Raw genomic sequence first — 16436 nt, 5'->3', positions numbered from 1 at the left:
CAGTTATTTAACTTTTTCTGGTGTTTTCAATATATCTGATGGTATTCTTTCCTTTCGGTTGGGTGTGCACAAACTTAATTGAAGGAAAGAAAACCATCAGAGATATTGAAAACACCAGAAAAGGTTAAATAACTTAAAAAATGTTGTCGTTTTCAACTCCACATGTCTTACAGAAGGAAAGAAAACCATCAGAGATATTGAAAACACCAGAAAAGGTTAAATAACTTAAAAAATGTTGTCGTTTTCAACTCCACATGTCTTACAGAAAATCGGCCCTCTTTTATACACACACGCGCATACAGTATATATATATATATATACATATACTGTATATATATAAGTATAACACGGATGACTCAATCCTATACCACTTACCTCGTTAACCACACATCCTACCACTAATAAACATAAACACCTTTCAAGTGTTTGCTCCCGCGCACAACACACACGCACAAACACGATGGTGTGGTGGTACCGTGCTCGACCGCTAAATGAGCGATCCGAGGTCGAGCTTCGCCCAGGGCTGGAAACTTAGCATCGCTGCACTGCGAGCCGGCACTCCAGATCTGATGGGCAAGGATTGTGTGTGTGTATGTGTGTGTGTGTGTGTGTGTGTGTGTGTGTGTGTGTGTGTGTGTGTGTGTGTGTGTTAGGGTTAAGTCTAAGTACATGTACTTGATGTTTAACAATTCAGTGTTACTTGTACTTAGACCCAAAGAACTTGAAAAATAAGAAGTAATTTCAAGTACAAACAAGTACATTGTATTTAATCAAAATCTATATACTGTATATAGATTCTAGGAACTTTGTGATCATAGTATTGTGCACATTGAGTGTTATGATGCTTTACGAATATGCGACAGGATTTTTTTTATCAAATAAAGTAATTGTACTTAATTACAATGTCATGTACTTAGATTTGGTGGTCAAGTACATGGCAGAATGACTACTTGTACTTGGAATATCCAGGTAAATGGACTCAACCCTGGTGTGTGTGTGTGTGTGTGTGTGTGTGTGTGTGTGTGTGTGTGTGTGTGTGTGTGTGTGTGTGTGTGTGTGTGTGTGTGTGTGTGTGTGTGTGTGTGTGTGTGTGTGCGCACATGTATGTGTGCGTTTGTAGGTGTGTGTGTGTGTGTGTGTGTGTGTGTGTGTGTGTGTGTGTGTGTGTGTGTGTGTGTGTGTGTGTGTGTGTGTGTGTGTTTGTAGGTGGTGTGTGTGCGTGTGTGTGTGTGTGTGTTTGTGTGTGTGTGTTTGTAGGTGTGTGTGTGTTTGTAGGTGTGTGTGTGTGTGTGTGTGTGTGTGTGTGTGTGTGTGTGTGTGTGTGTGTGTGTGTGTGTGTGTGTGTGTGTGTGTGTTTGTAGGTGTGTGTTTGTAGGTGTGTGTGTGTGTGTGTGTGTTTGTGTGTGTGTTTGTAGGTGCATGTGTGTTAGTAGGTGCGTGTGTGCGTTTGTGTGTGTGCTTGTAGGTGTGTGTGTTTGTGTTTGTAGTTGCGTGTGTGTACGTGTGTAGACGTGTGTGTGTGTGTGTGTGTTTGTGTATGCTTGTGTGTGTGTATGTGTGATTGTAAGTGCGTGTGTGCGTACGTATGTGTAAGAGTGTGTGTGTGTGTGTGTGAGTGTGTGTGTGTGTGTGTATGTGTGTGTATGTGTGTGTGTGTGTGTGCGTGTGTGTGTGTATGTGTGTTTGCAGGTGCGTGTGTGTGCGTATGGGTGTGCGTGCGTATGTGTGTGTGTGTGTGTGTGTGTGTGTGTGTGTGTGTGTGTGTGTGTGTGTGTGTGTGTATGTGTGTGCGTGTGTGTGCAGCATTACAGAATGGGCCACATACGAACGCTGAGCTCTCGTTCGGCAGGGTAATAGGTGATCTAAGACAGTGGTGACTCGATGTACAGTATACTGAGATTCCGGTATGCACTGAGAACTCAGTCCTAATCCCATAACATTTTCAGAATTGAACGAGCGAGAGAGAGAGAGAGAGAGAGAGAGAGAGAGGTACAGTATACTGAGATTCCGGTGTGCACTGATAACTCAGTCCTAATCCCATAACATTTTCAGAATTGAACGAGCGAGAGAGAGAGAGAGAGAGAGAGAGAGAGAGAGAGAGAGAGAGAGAGAGAGAGAGAGAATAGCATCAGTCTTATACCATTCAATTCTTTATCGTGGCCACTGTGACTTGGAATAAATTTCCTGGGAAACAAAAACCATACTCTTGAGCAAATACGCCCTTTCACGGCAGAAAATAAATCAAATCACAATAATAATAATAACAATAGTAACAATAATAATAAAATAAGGTCCATGCTATTTGACATGCCTTAACTCGCCATCTGTGAAATGAGAAGAGGTCAACTAAGTACAGACGCACACACACACTAGAGAAAGTGGACAGAAAAGTATTACTGGTACGAGAAAAAAGATCAAGAGGTCATTGTACAAAATTGAAAAAAGAAAAAATATGTCAGGAAGAATAGTTCCCACACAGAAGTGTAGACTTGTGATATTACTTCAACGAAAAATAACTCAAGCCAACACTATAAAAGAATTCAAGCCAAGGTTTGACGTACCCGGTATGTAGGGGAAAAAAGCCTATGAGCATTTCTCCAACCCCGTACACTACAACTAAGTAAACACACACACACACACACACACACACACACACACACACACACACACACACACACACACACACACACACACGTCTAATGGATGTGGAGAATTTTTTTTTTGTAGATGCATAAATATTTGAAATGGCTTAGAAAGTGATGTAGCATAAGCTCGTGCAATACATGGTTTCAAATATAAATATGATGACTGGATTGTACGCGTATTTGAGGCTAGGAATGATAAATTGGCGAGTAGAAGACGGGACCCAACGGACGTTTCTCCTTTCCTGTATACTACAATTAGGTAAATAAATACAACTAGGTAAACACACACACACACAATAACTTCAGTATCGCTGCGCTGCGGGTTGTTACACCAACTCTCGTGGGCAAGGTGTGTGTGTGTTTGTGTGCGTGTAAGGTCACAGCATTACCCATAGATCGGTCATATATGAGCTCTGAGCTCTCTTCCAGGAGGGAAATAGCTGTCGATCACGAGTCCAATACGTGATCCAAGACCATGGTGAAACACACACACACACACATACACACACACACACACAAACACACACACACACACACTCGTGGCGCAGTGGTAGAGTTCCTAGCTGCCACTACGGCGGGTTCGAATTCAGCCCAGGGCTGAAATAATTTCAGTATCGTTCCGCTGCGGGTCGTTACTCCAACTCTCGTGGGCGGGGAGTTGGGTGCATGTGTGCGTGTCACAGCATTTACCCATAGATTGGTCATATACGAGCTCTGAGCCCTCTTCCGGGAGGGAATCAGCTGTCGATCACGAGTCCAACACGTGATCCAAGACCATGGTGATGCCATGATGAAACACACACACACTGCGTGAACGTCTATATATACCATTGGGCTGAGGTTTCCCGCGCTGGCAAGGTCAAGCAGTGGCGGGAATTTCCAACGGACGTTTTTTCTGCAGCAGTCGATGCACAACGGTTCTCTACGGGATAACATTTTACATGTTTATTTGTTTGTTTCTCTAATTGACTGTGTATCTTTGTCTACTTTATTCACTTGTTTATTTACTTGATGTTTTATCTTCTTTGAAATGTGTGGATATATGTTGATACAGACGAGATATTTTTTTCTTTTTCGTATTTTTCTCTAGTTCTACGTCTAAATATATGAATTAACCCCTTTTGTTGAGACACAAAGGAATTCATTGTTGCTGCCCTGACAAAACAAACAAACAAATAGATAAATGAATAAAATATAACAATCAAACAAATAAGTAAATAAACAAACAATAATACACTCGGAACATGAGTATAAAAACTGGTTTACCCTCAGCGTTACGAAGACGTAAATCATTTACTTTGCTCTAATATGCGTCAAACAATTTCATTCAACCTTCTGCTCTGAGGAATAGAACCAAATATTTTCCAGAAATCATATTTTTGTTCCAAATATGTCTCTGCGAGCACTGCTCATTTCCTGTATACAATTCTGTAAATAAGGTAAACATACAAACTTGCTGGTGTAGTGGCTAAAGTCACAGGCTGTCACGCCTATATATATACATATATGAGTGGTAGGGTGGTGAGATAGACTTGGAAAACTGTTGAAGTTTTATTACTGACGCTTCGTCCACACCAGGACTTCTTCAGGATACATACTATATGTGAGAAGACCTGGTGAGGTCGAAAAGGCAGAAATAAAAACCTATCAGTCTGTGTTACCTCACCACCCTACCACTCATCTGACTTACATTAATATATATGGCTACCTCCCTTGTAAGGGGGAAAAAGCCTTGGTATATATATATATATATATATATATATATATATATATATATATATATAAGAGAGAGAGAGAGAGAGAGAGAGAGAGAGAGAGAGAGAGAGAGAGAGAGAGAGAGAGAGTTAGCGAGAGGCATTTCCTCGGCACTACATCTCTAAGATCATTAAACCAGGATTTGTCCAATGGTGTTGGCATGTGACAAGTATCCAGTACTATGATCATGTGACTCGCCTAACGAATGACCTTACGGGATAAGCTAGAGTGGGTGAGCCCAAAGGAGCATCTAAGGCTTGGGAGCACCTGAGAAAAGATGAGGATGGGTCGAATTCTGCGTGGGAGGTAGTGGAAAGTCAGTGCAGCTATATCTTCTTTTCCATCTCTTACTCAGATTCATCGATATTATAATGTTTACTAAATTTCTAGAAGTAATTATTTTCATCTATTGCTCTGCACCTTTAGGAGCAACATTCCCCAATCTCAGTAAATCCTGCAGTTTTATTCTGTCTACCCCAAGTTGGGAAACGCTGATCGTACACAGTGAATGATGAAAAACAAAAAACAAACATGAACTTACCTTTATATGTAATGGGTTCTTCTGTCTGCTCTACAGGTGGCAGAGCCAATGTCTTGATCTCAGGAGGCGTCAGGGCTTCTACTCCCGTGCCACCTGCCACCACCGCTCCCATCACCACCACCACCACTATCACCACCGCCACAACACCCATGGCCGAGTGATGGGTAGGGGCACTTTTACCGCCAATGGACGTGCGGATAGCGGAAGTCAGACGACGCTTGTCGCTTGGTTTGGAAAGGCTTGGGTTCATTTTCTGTGCCTTATTAGTATACGCTTCCCTCTGTCGGGCTTTATTTTTTATTTTTTATTACCCTGTTTTTTAATCATGTGTCTTCCATTTTTAACTATGCCATTCATATTTTTCATGGCCAGTTCTCGTGTGTTTTTCCTTCCGCGTTTTCGTCACTGCACTTCCGCACTTAAACTTTTATCTGCATAGATTATCTACACTTTTTATCTTAAATTCCTTGGTGTCCACTACACAAATATGGCGGATATATGTCGCCTCCCAGGGTCCGACACTTTACAGTGTCTTGAATCAAGACTAACAGCGACGACACAAAAGCAGTTCATATCAAACAAACAATTCACATGTTGCTAAAAACTTTTGTCCTAAATGATACGAAAAATGTATTTACACTTCAATTTTTTAATTGGCCTGAAATATGAATGAAGCATTAAAACACAATTATACCAGTTATCAGGTGCATCATTACATAGACAAGAAATAATGGTCTCAAGCTGTCAGAGAGTAGATTTAATCTGGAATTGGGTAAACAACTTCAACAACCGTGTAGCAAATGAATGGAATAAAATTCTTGCAGAAGCCGTGCAATGTAGTACAGTTCGAAGTTTTAAGATTAATTTAGATAAACATCTAAGCGATATGCTGTAATCCTTGTCATTTATTTCTTTTATTTAATATAAATATAACTTATCTTTTGTTTATTTATCTTTTATAAAATATTTTTGTTTATTATTTATCATTATCTATTTCATCTATTCATTTACTTATTCATCCATTTATTTATTTTGCATCCGACCTAATTATGGACCAAAAGGTCTTCTGTCGGCGTGCTCATCCTTTGTAATCCTTTATAACGGCAGCGACAATACCACCTGTCAATAGCAAGGGGAAATTCAAGGTTGTCGGCGAACTTATGAGGCGGCTGTATGTCGTAACTTGTGGAAACAAATGTGCATACGATGAGCCATAAAAAAAATAGGCGACAGGTTCGGTCACACCAAAGCGCCTGATGCAAAACAATAGAAAAAAAAACAGAGATGCGCATTGTTTTCCCACCACAGAAACGCAGCAGCTCTTGACTCAGTGGTCTGTGTTCTAGGCACATAGTCAACGCAGCAGAATCGAACCAAACTGAGCAATGAGATTCCTGCGCCATGAGTAGGGGGGTGAAGGGGGAGGAGAGGAGGTGGAGGTGGAACTGAGGGATATCTGAACCTTGGGGGAGTCAAGGACCGAAGATAAACAGTCGATCTTTGCATTAGTTTACATAAAATATGCAGACACAAGCTTAGTGGAATACCGAAAATCATTCATGTATACACTAACATGATCAAACTAGGTAATCTAGTGTAGGTGACAGGGAACGTTGACGCAGTTGACTCGAATCCTTTTCTCATGGTTCAGGTTTGAACTTAATATTTGAAGTTGCTTGCTGCCAAATACCTATGTGACCTGTTATCTACTTACTCGCACATCGATGGACATATCTATGTATACTTTCACGCGATACCCCCATGCGGTAATCAAACCGTGGATATTGTATCTTTCAAGGACGGGGACCGACTTACCGCAGTGTTGACGGCCAGCAGCGAGCATCGAATATGTCGCACCATTGTTTGTCCGGATGCACTCGTCTGTCCAAGGCTTCGGACTCGTTTACAATGAGTTACAATGATAACACATGCCGACGGGTGACCTTTTGGCCCATAACAAGGTCGGATGCAATAAACAAAAAAAAACAAATGAATGAACAAATAAATAGATTGTTCTGACGACCAATTACTCGGTAACAAATCTTCATCGGGTTAAAATGAATGAAGAACAGTTAACCATATCCTGGTCATATAAAAACGGGCCAGTCAGCTTCCATCCCTAGTGACAATATCGTACCTAAGCAATCGAGACGTAGTGGGCGGTAAAGGAGAAATTTAAGGAGGGCAGAACAGAGGAATAGTAAAGTTAAAAATTGTAAGTATATATATATATTTTGGTGATAATTGGTCTCCAATCGCAAAAAAAAAAATATGTTGCGTGATTATTGGAGTGTCACTAAAACCCAAAAGAAATAACTCCATAAATTTAAACGAGTCGATACACCACACGAGAAGGAGTATCTCTTCAGTAGAATAAAATACTCTGACGTCAGCCAGAATTAAATGACCAAATTATTATCTTAACTAACGAGTTAATGCAATAACGATTTTTTCACTGTCCTCGGATACTCAAACCAAACCATATTCCTTCACCACGGACATCCCATCCACCTTTATTTCATTAACACAAACTTGTTTACAACAACCAACGATCATACGGGAGCTAAAGTATACAGAAATATACCAAATACGTTACAATGAGAGATATATCTAATTTATTCCGATACACAATGCATGTTTTCCTGTTTGCAACAATGGATGTGTATCTTCCATTTAGCGAAGTGATATTGGCCCCTCCCATGATTATATATCAACACGGGTGGAGCTCTCAAGATCTAATACCTTATTACTTATCATTTATTATTACACATGCCAAATCTCCTTTCCCCCTTTTGAGGGAGTAACCAAATGCAAGAATACGCCCACTAATACACACTGAAACCCATTTACCGCCCTTCCCGTCTCGGTGTGCCTTATGAAGGAGACATTTTCAAATCACGGTAGTTTAAGGAGTTGGTTCTATATTAAGTTCTAACTCAAGTGTGGTCTATGCAGATGATCAAGTCGTTTGAAATAGGTTTATCCTAACATTTGTTTAACCTTTTTTCGCTGCGATAGCGACTTAAAGATATAATAAATATGAAGGTTACAAGTGACTCGCAAGATTGCACAAGCAACAGGATATAAACAAAATACCAATACGTTCGCATCATTCCGATAACATCAAGAGGTTTTCACCGTGAACATTGAAAGACCAAGATAAGATGACAATAGTTATCTATATAGCTCTTCCTGTGTCCTTCCAGGCAAGGTTAAACCAACTTGCAAGTAGTTGATGTTGTTATTGTTAGTCCTTCGCGACAGTGAAACCATTTACCAATTTCATTGTGGTTAACGCCAAACAACTTTATTCAGTTGATGATAAGCAGAGTAAAACACGCAGCCCATCATTATTGCTGCAGAATCAATTTAAACATATATATATATATATATATATATATATATATATATATATATATAATATATATATATATATATATATATATATAGTAATTAATGCGCTAGAAAAAACCTGACTCTCGAAGCTTCACAAGTTCCCCCACTACGGGTATAAGTGTTGTGACCAAGATGTTCTGTAACAAGTTCTCTGAGGAAGGTTATAATAACCGAAACGTAAGAACAATAAATGTATTCTTAGCCCATCTTCGTTTACCCTTCCCCACCTATCACTCTCATATATATATATATATATATATATATATATATATATATATATAATATATATATATGTATATATATATATATATATATATATACAGTATATATATATATATATATATATATATATATATATATATATATATATATATATATATATATATATATATATATATGCTTACCAATGCTCCGTTTGTATAATATAGTTGGTAGAGATTTTTTCCACTAACGTTGCCTGATAATATTCAGGATTTCCGTCGAGATTACTATTCCAACGGTTAACATATCAGTTCCAATAAATCCGCCAAGTTAAAAAACAAAAACTGATTTCATGACGCAATAATTCACCGTAACATCGGTTTTTGGAGCGTTGGGGTTCCATTTTTCAAACTTCATTTTCGATGAAGTCGATATTTTTTTTCAGTTTGTTCCGCTATCTTATCATGGTAAGAATTTGCTACAAAATACTGTCGCAAGATTTACGGATAGTTTGGAATTCTAATTCTAATCCGATAGCAGCGTGGAATTCTTAAGAAAAAAGTGTGAGCAATTATACAGGCCGTGTATTACTTCACAAAATTTGTCACCCTAAATTCAGTTTTGTCCAGACCTTGTGACCATAAATGCAGTTTATGTTCTGCTGATTAGCCCTAGGTCTACATAATAAAAACTCCAGTTCACTTTGAAAAGAAAACTAACGACATGACGTCATGTGGAAGCGTGCAGGTCGTCACGATGCTGATGCATAATGAATATACAAGTCGAGTGAGTCGATTGTCGTACCTCCTCATGACATCATATCGCTCTGATATCGTTCAGTTCCGAAGTGAATTGACCTGTTGTTATTTAGACTGGATTACTCATCATTTCGGAATGCTGTGTTCGGAGCTGTCACTCGCGCGCTCTATCCATGTCCCCACATATAATCATTATTCTTTTTCTTTCGCCCAAGAGTCATTTGGAAACATCCTAGGGACACTAGTTTGAGTCGTGACCCTTGCTTTGAGAACCAGTGATCTAGTCGCAGGAAGGAAAGACCAGATCTGATGATAGGTGATGTTTGAAAAAGGATATGCGTTCGAATGTTAACGGTAAAAATTCAAGTGCACATTTCAGAACGAAAACGGAGCGAAAAGATCTGGGAGAGGCGAAAGATTCGTTCAAGAAGATGGTGGGTTCAGGTACACTTAGAGGATGAATCAAAAAGAGATGAGAATGAAGATGGGTGGATACAGCGAATACCGACGTAGGTACAAGAATTAACCTCTTCAACATGGTGACGTGTTGTTTGGGTTTTCTTCCGTCTAAGGCCAGGCAATTTTAAGTTGCTAAAGGGATGAACTCCGATCTGAAGTGGGGTTACATAGGTCGAAACCACATTCAGACAGAATACACCCCCTTAGCTACACCAAATGGTCTGATATCAGTTGGTACAAAACCAAGAAAAGACGCCACCGTGATGCATGCGTTGAAGGCCATGGGGGTTGAAGAAGAAAGAAGAGTGAGAAGACAACTTTAAAGATCATACAAGAATGAAGAGACTGAAAAGGACTGACGACATGACGACAACAACCCCTGGTTTGGGGGAATTCGGTGTGTCCTTGGTTCGATTCTTTCGCCCACCCAGGCTGCTCGAGTTCCTACACAGCTCTCGATGCCTGAAACGTGTTTACTTGTCGCAGGATGAAAAGACTGAAATATTCTGGCTGGAGAGACGGAGAGGGGTAAAAGGGTGCGGCTGAGGGTGAGGACGGGGAGGAGGAGGAGGAGGGGGAGGAGAAATTTGGTAAAAAATATTGACAAGGAAAGGAAAAAAGGAGGATAAATGTGAACCATGAGGCAAGAAATGGAAGTGAAGGATACGAGGAGGAGGTGGAGGGGGCGGTTGGGGTAGTTCTTAGGATGTAGGAAGGGTGTGTGATGCGAAGGCGGTTGGAGATGTGTGGAGTACCATAAAAGGGAAGTGTTCTACGCACATATTGAGAACCCAGGAAGAGAGAGAGAGACCCACGTTAACAGGAGAGGTAGAGTGGAGAGGTAACCTTGCACTGAATGGAGGACTTAAGTGGAGTTATGCAGATGGAGGAGGAAGGGGAAGAGGAGGAGGAGGAGGAGGAAAAGGAGGAGGGGCACTGGTATGCGAAGCTGGGAGTAATCAACCACCCAGTAGACTAAAAGATCGTCTGATTTAGATGCGGGTGGCTTCCCCTTAGCTGAATAAAATGCTCTTATGAGAAATTATACGACCCATGGTTCTAGGAATCAACAGTGTAACATACCATTAACAATGTCTATTTCTATTTCAGTCGAAGGAAAATGTTCTGCAGTTTGATTTGCAAGTTAGGCAAAAGCGTAGAATAAGAATAAATAATATTATGTAAATGTACATTATCTTATAAATATTAATTTCACCTAAGACAGAAATTACATAGTTTACAGTATACGGACATCCTGGCAGATACGTCGTGGCAACAATTATATATATCTTCTTTGTACGTATTACATTACATACAATTTAATCGAAACTCTTGCTATATTATTTGAACAGAATATGACAAATGTTATTTGTTTTGTATATCACATAATAAGACCAAAGGTGAAAGTAAAATCTAAATCTATTGCAAAAGTGGAAATTGAAAAATGAATTTGTCACAACTACATTTTCTAACTTTACGATCTCTAATAACCTCATGTAACACTTTTTTTTTTGAGGGGGGGGGTTACCAATGTATAAATAATTGCCAAATAACCTACTGTGACTTTCCCTGATTGTAGAATACGCAGCTCAATCAATCAGCCTAGCGTTAATCAGAATAACACAGTAAAAGATTGGTACATAATAGTTTGAAGAAGAGGTACAGCACATCGCCCGGAAGTATGCGTTCGCCATGTCGATGAACGACGACGACGCAAGAGCGCATGCGCAAGGAGCACGGAACAGCCATGTCTGCAATACAAAATATACAAAAACAATCGTAACTGCTTAGTTTCTATTCCCAATGATTCGTACTTCCTTCGAATAAATAGGTTTCTTCCAATTAATATCTATATGTCGGTGTCATCTTCATAATATTGATCCTTTGCATTTTTTTTTTTTTTTTTCGTGCAGAGCAATGACGTCATGTCGTCGTCTCTATCCCGGCCTATCTATCGGGTTCATTACTCGGCATATTTATCCTACCTCTACTTAACAAACTGAGCGCTACCTAAGTAGCATATAACGCCCTTTACAAATTTTGGTCTTGCCAAACTCGTACAATTTAATTAAACTAACAGCGAGAACCCCCGAATCTCCTCCTTACACACACACACACACGCGCGCGCGCAGTGGAGGCGATTGCTGGCAGAATCTTAATCCATAACAAAGGTACAACTGTTCATTACAAGTGGAAGAGCGAAGCAACATGAATTTAAATCTTTTCGCTTCGCGGGGGGCGGAAAGAGGAGCTCGGCCACACAAAATCGCCAGTTAAACAGATAGAATGTAGGTATTAAGACAGCAGGGTAGGACTCGTTGTAATAGGTTTAAATTGGACAAATTTAGGTTTATGAAAGAAATGGGCAAAAGCATGTTTACCAACAGAGTGGTTAGAGAATGAAACAGACTTCGTAACCACGAAGTGAGCGCTGAAACTATTGGTTGTTTTAAGGTTAGATAACTTTAATGGATAGGGATGACAGGTGGTAAAGGACATGGAACTGTCTAGTGTAGGCCTTATGGTCTCTTGCAGTCTCCTCCATTCTTATGCTCTTACCCTCCTTCTGTCTGGAGTTCTCCCTTTAACTAAATAAAATTCCCTGAAGTGCAACACAGCCACATCTGGCTTCCTCCGACCAAACCCTCAATTGAGTGAAATCGTCTGACGTTATTAGCCAGAAAAAATAAAATGCAGCCAAGCTATTTTAATCACCAATAAGGCTCAGGCACACTCATGTAGTGTTACATCATCAATTTCATAAGGTAATTTTATCCAAAGGTCTTTATTCAGGCTGCACCCTTGCGATATTATTTAGCTGAGGGGAGGGGGCAAAAAGGATTACAGTTAACCCAAATCCACAGTGAAGAAAACCCCATGGCATGCACGCACACACACACACACACAAATACATATACGAACGAAAAGTCTTGGTATATAGTGTATCTAAACATAAGCATAGTGATAGTAATAATAATAATAATAATAATAATAATAATAATAATAACAATATAATGACAACAATCATAACCGTCAGTAGCACCTCGATTTTGATCGTGTTCCGCTCACTTGCCCGGGAATCCCGACCACAGAGGGCAAAGGTGACGACTTGGGTCGCAGCCAGGATCCTCCTGGTGTTATTAAGGGGGTGTGTCACAGGAACAAATAAAAAACGCCAGACAACCACAAAAAATGAAGGCTAAGTGTCACCCGGTAAAAAAGGTGTTCACAACCCTACCTCCCGTACACACTGTCTTGTTTTGAACTCGCTAAATTTTCTGAATATAATAGACCACCCTTGCAGTGTAAGCCTGTCATCCTACGCCATAGTGATAACCCCCATAGATTTTATACTGACTGACACCATTGGTTGTATAGTCCCACAAGGGTTAGCCTGCCGTCCTGTATTGGACCACCAAGGCTGCACACAAACACCAGACGATGTTATTCAGCTTCAGAGAGCTTGCTAGGGACTCGGTGCTTCTGCCTCTAAAAAAGGTGTTGTGGTCTATTTTTACTTGTTCCTTCAGTACCAGGTGGCACTTTGCCTAGGTTCTGCAAGACGCAATTCGAACTAATTCACACCCCGTGGCACCCACCTCAGCAGTGGCTGGGTTAGTCAAACGCGGTGTGCAAGGCGGTAGGTAGGGCCTGGCAGCCAAGGGTGGGAGGGGGGGGGAGAAGGGGGAGGGGGAGGAAACCCAGGGTCACGGATCTACACTGCCCGCGTTGGCATTGCGGGGGCGCTGAGTAAGAGGCGGTTCGTGGGGTGCCAAAACTACCAGCAACGAGCACCCGCACTTAATTATGGGATGGACTGTTGTTGAAAGCGAAGTGCGCAGGACCTGTTACTGACACGGCTCAGGACTAACTACGAGAAGAGATATCCTCTGCGAAGCATGTTGTGTTTACCCATGCTCTCATCCATGAACTAATTTATTCCTTAAGAACATTAAGTCATATTTTCATTATAGGAACTTGACGCTGGCTTGCGAATAAATATCTCACTGAAAGTCAGTTATAGGTGATATTTGAGCCTCGCAATTGCAAAGAGAAACTGAAATACAGAATGCACATTCAATTCTGAAAAGAATCTAAACTCAATCAAAATGTGTACTTGAATTTAGCACAATTTTGAAAGGGTATAAACCGAAAGATATGGATGAATTAAAAATCTCAGTAAGTATTACTGTAAACCCGCTACGAAAATCTGTAGTAGTTTGGCGCTCAAAATATTTCCTATTTTCTCGTGTTTACAATCTGGTACGGGTTTGTGACGTTATTGCCAAGCGCGCATTTCCACGACTGGTCGAAATCACCACACCTCCCACCTTCAGGCTGCTCCTCAATTAATTACAAAATCAGGCCTAAATCCGTTAAACTTTGATTAAATTAGCACACCAGGTGTAAGGAGATAAATTCAACTGAGTAATCCCTTTCACGACATCATCTGTTCAACAACAACTCAATGAAATAATCCCACTTTACCAATCTGATCGAACACAAGTTGCAAATAGGCGTTATGGTGTATTAATTTTAAGCAACTGCAAATGGAGGGGGCACACCATGGCCATTGGGAGTGTGGCTGGGATCTGTTGTGTACCTGCCAACACGTCATCTCATCTTGCAACTTACCTCTTCCTCCATCACCACCCAAACCCTGCCCCGAAGCCATAACACATTTGATCAACACAACAGAAGCCAAATGCTAACATGAACACAGGTTGGAAAATGAACACACCACACTAGACCCGCCAAGAGAGACTACCCGCACTCCTCTTCCCGGTCACTCTCTCACACACACTGAGGAGCACCGGCATCAGTGTTGCCGGCCAATGAGCACTGAAGGAAGCAGCTTGTACTTCTCCAAGTCACCCCTCCATCGACGCTGTCGTCATGATGTATGCTCTCCTCCTACCCACCGGCACTCATTCGCCTCGCTCCTTCCAAAGCTACAAAACGTATCTGCGAACACACATACAGGAACTCTATACGGAGAGTTAAGCACAGCAACTCCCGCACTTAGCAACGTTCGTGCTCTCACAGATACAATGGAGGATCTTTAAATTATCTTCATGTGCGCTGATATTTCATCCTGATAGCGCGACCCTCGCTCTCATTCAGGATGTCTCTCTTTACCTCCACTTTCTCTCATCTCCCGTTCTCTCACGCTCCATCTCTTCACTATCTCCTGTTTGTGTATTGGCGCGCGGGCGTGTGCGTGCGTGTGATCGACAGCTATTAATCGCAGATGCTCAGTGTAAATGTGTCTTTAGTTAATTGAAGTATACATTAAAGAGATACACTCGTTCTGTCTTCTATTCTCCATTTAAGCTATTCTCAGAGCTTACAATAAGGGAAACTGTTTCTTCACAATCTTTAGAGTCAGTGGTTCTTAACCTGGGGACCACGGCCCCCAAGGGAGACGTGACAAGAATTCAGGGGAGCCATGACCTGTAATGATGATTGTCAATTTTGTTATACAGCAAAGGGTTTCTCTTCATCAACATTCTAATATTATTATTGTTTATTACTATTATTATTATTATTATCATTATTATATATATATATATATATATATATATATATACATATATATGTATATATATATATATATATATATACATATCGTTACGAATCTCGCTCACATATCTGACTTAAGTAAATTAAATGAGTTCCCAAGACCCCATGTCTTTGAGATAACTCAAATAGAAATTACAAAGCTGTCAGACTCGTAACACATAGTAAGAGTGATGGGTGATTGAGTTCCCAAGACCCCATGTCTTTGGGTAACTTAAAAGAAATTCAAGGCCGCCACTTGATTTTATAAAAATCAAGAAAAAATGAAACGCACAGATAACGTTTAACACTATTCATTAAAGTTAATAGGATTACATGAAGGATTACAATCACTGAACATTCAAGTGAGTAAATAAGTTTACATTCAAATGAGTAAATAAGTTTTAAAACAGAAGATTCCCGTTCGTAAAACTTTTAACGGGGGTGAAAGAAAATTAATTGATTAATTAATAATTTACCAACGAAAAACACTGTCTAAGTCACTACCATAAACATTTTACACCACTACATGAAACACTAGATGAAAAACTAGCTGAGTTAATTATCTTACGACTAATACAGGGGGAGTACAGAGGACTTACTTCAGCCGAATAATCCGCCCCGAGGCACACAGCTTTACATCGTACCCTCTACTCTCAAACTGACTCTTCTGACGCTCAAGGCGCTCTGGTTCTTTCTACAGGAACCCTCTGATTGGCCCATAGGAATTGCGTCTATGGAGGTTGGACCTCATTGGTCAATTAACTAAAACGTTCTCCTTCGTTCTAGGCTGAGTGTAGAACAAATACTCCATTGAGTAGGTTTTTCTTCCCACGCGTCCTCCAGTACTCGTCCTGTAATCTGACACCCACGTTATCGTGAGGCGCCGTTATCCAAAGTAATAAACTATTCCCACCTAGACCACTTGGAAAAAGAAACTAACGAAGCAGAGCGCTTTCGTATATTACATCCAGTGCACTGAAGATGTAATGTTAGAAAGCGCTCTGCTTCGTTAGTTTCTTTTCCCAAGTGGTCTACTTTGCATATGTATATATATATATATATATAATATATATATATATATATATATATATATATATACACTAGGGATGATCAGAAAGT

General features: G+C 40.3%; 1 protein-coding gene across 4 annotated transcripts in view; it reads right to left on the bottom strand.

Annotated features, from left to right (window-relative positions):
- Positions 1-14639, bottom strand: part of LOC143025331 (uncharacterized) — a 92706-nt gene extending 78067 nt beyond the window's left edge. For 2 of the 4 annotated variants that reach the window (XM_076184819.1, XM_076184821.1), the window contains exons 1-2: positions 14497-14639; positions 4942-5599 (exon numbers count right to left, since the gene is read on the bottom strand). In XM_076184819.1, coding sequence (XP_076040934.1) covers positions 4942-5191 — 250 coding nt within the window. In that variant the 5' untranslated portion in view covers positions 5192-5599; positions 14497-14639. Of the gene's footprint in view, positions 1-4941; positions 5600-14496 lie in introns of those variants that run through there. The other 2 variants (XM_076184820.1, XM_076184822.1) reach the window with 2 other exon arrangements.
- Positions 14640-16436: the final 1797 nt, after the last annotated feature.

The sequence above is a fragment of the Oratosquilla oratoria genome, chromosome 5 (assembly GCF_046742065.1).
Source record: "Oratosquilla oratoria isolate Oo_2021 chromosome 5, ASM4674206v1, whole genome shotgun sequence".
Lineage (NCBI taxonomy): Eukaryota > Metazoa > Arthropoda > Malacostraca > Stomatopoda > Squillidae > Oratosquilla > Oratosquilla oratoria.
The sequence above is the reverse complement of the archived record's forward strand: the minus strand, read 5'-3'. Positions and strand labels throughout refer to the sequence as shown.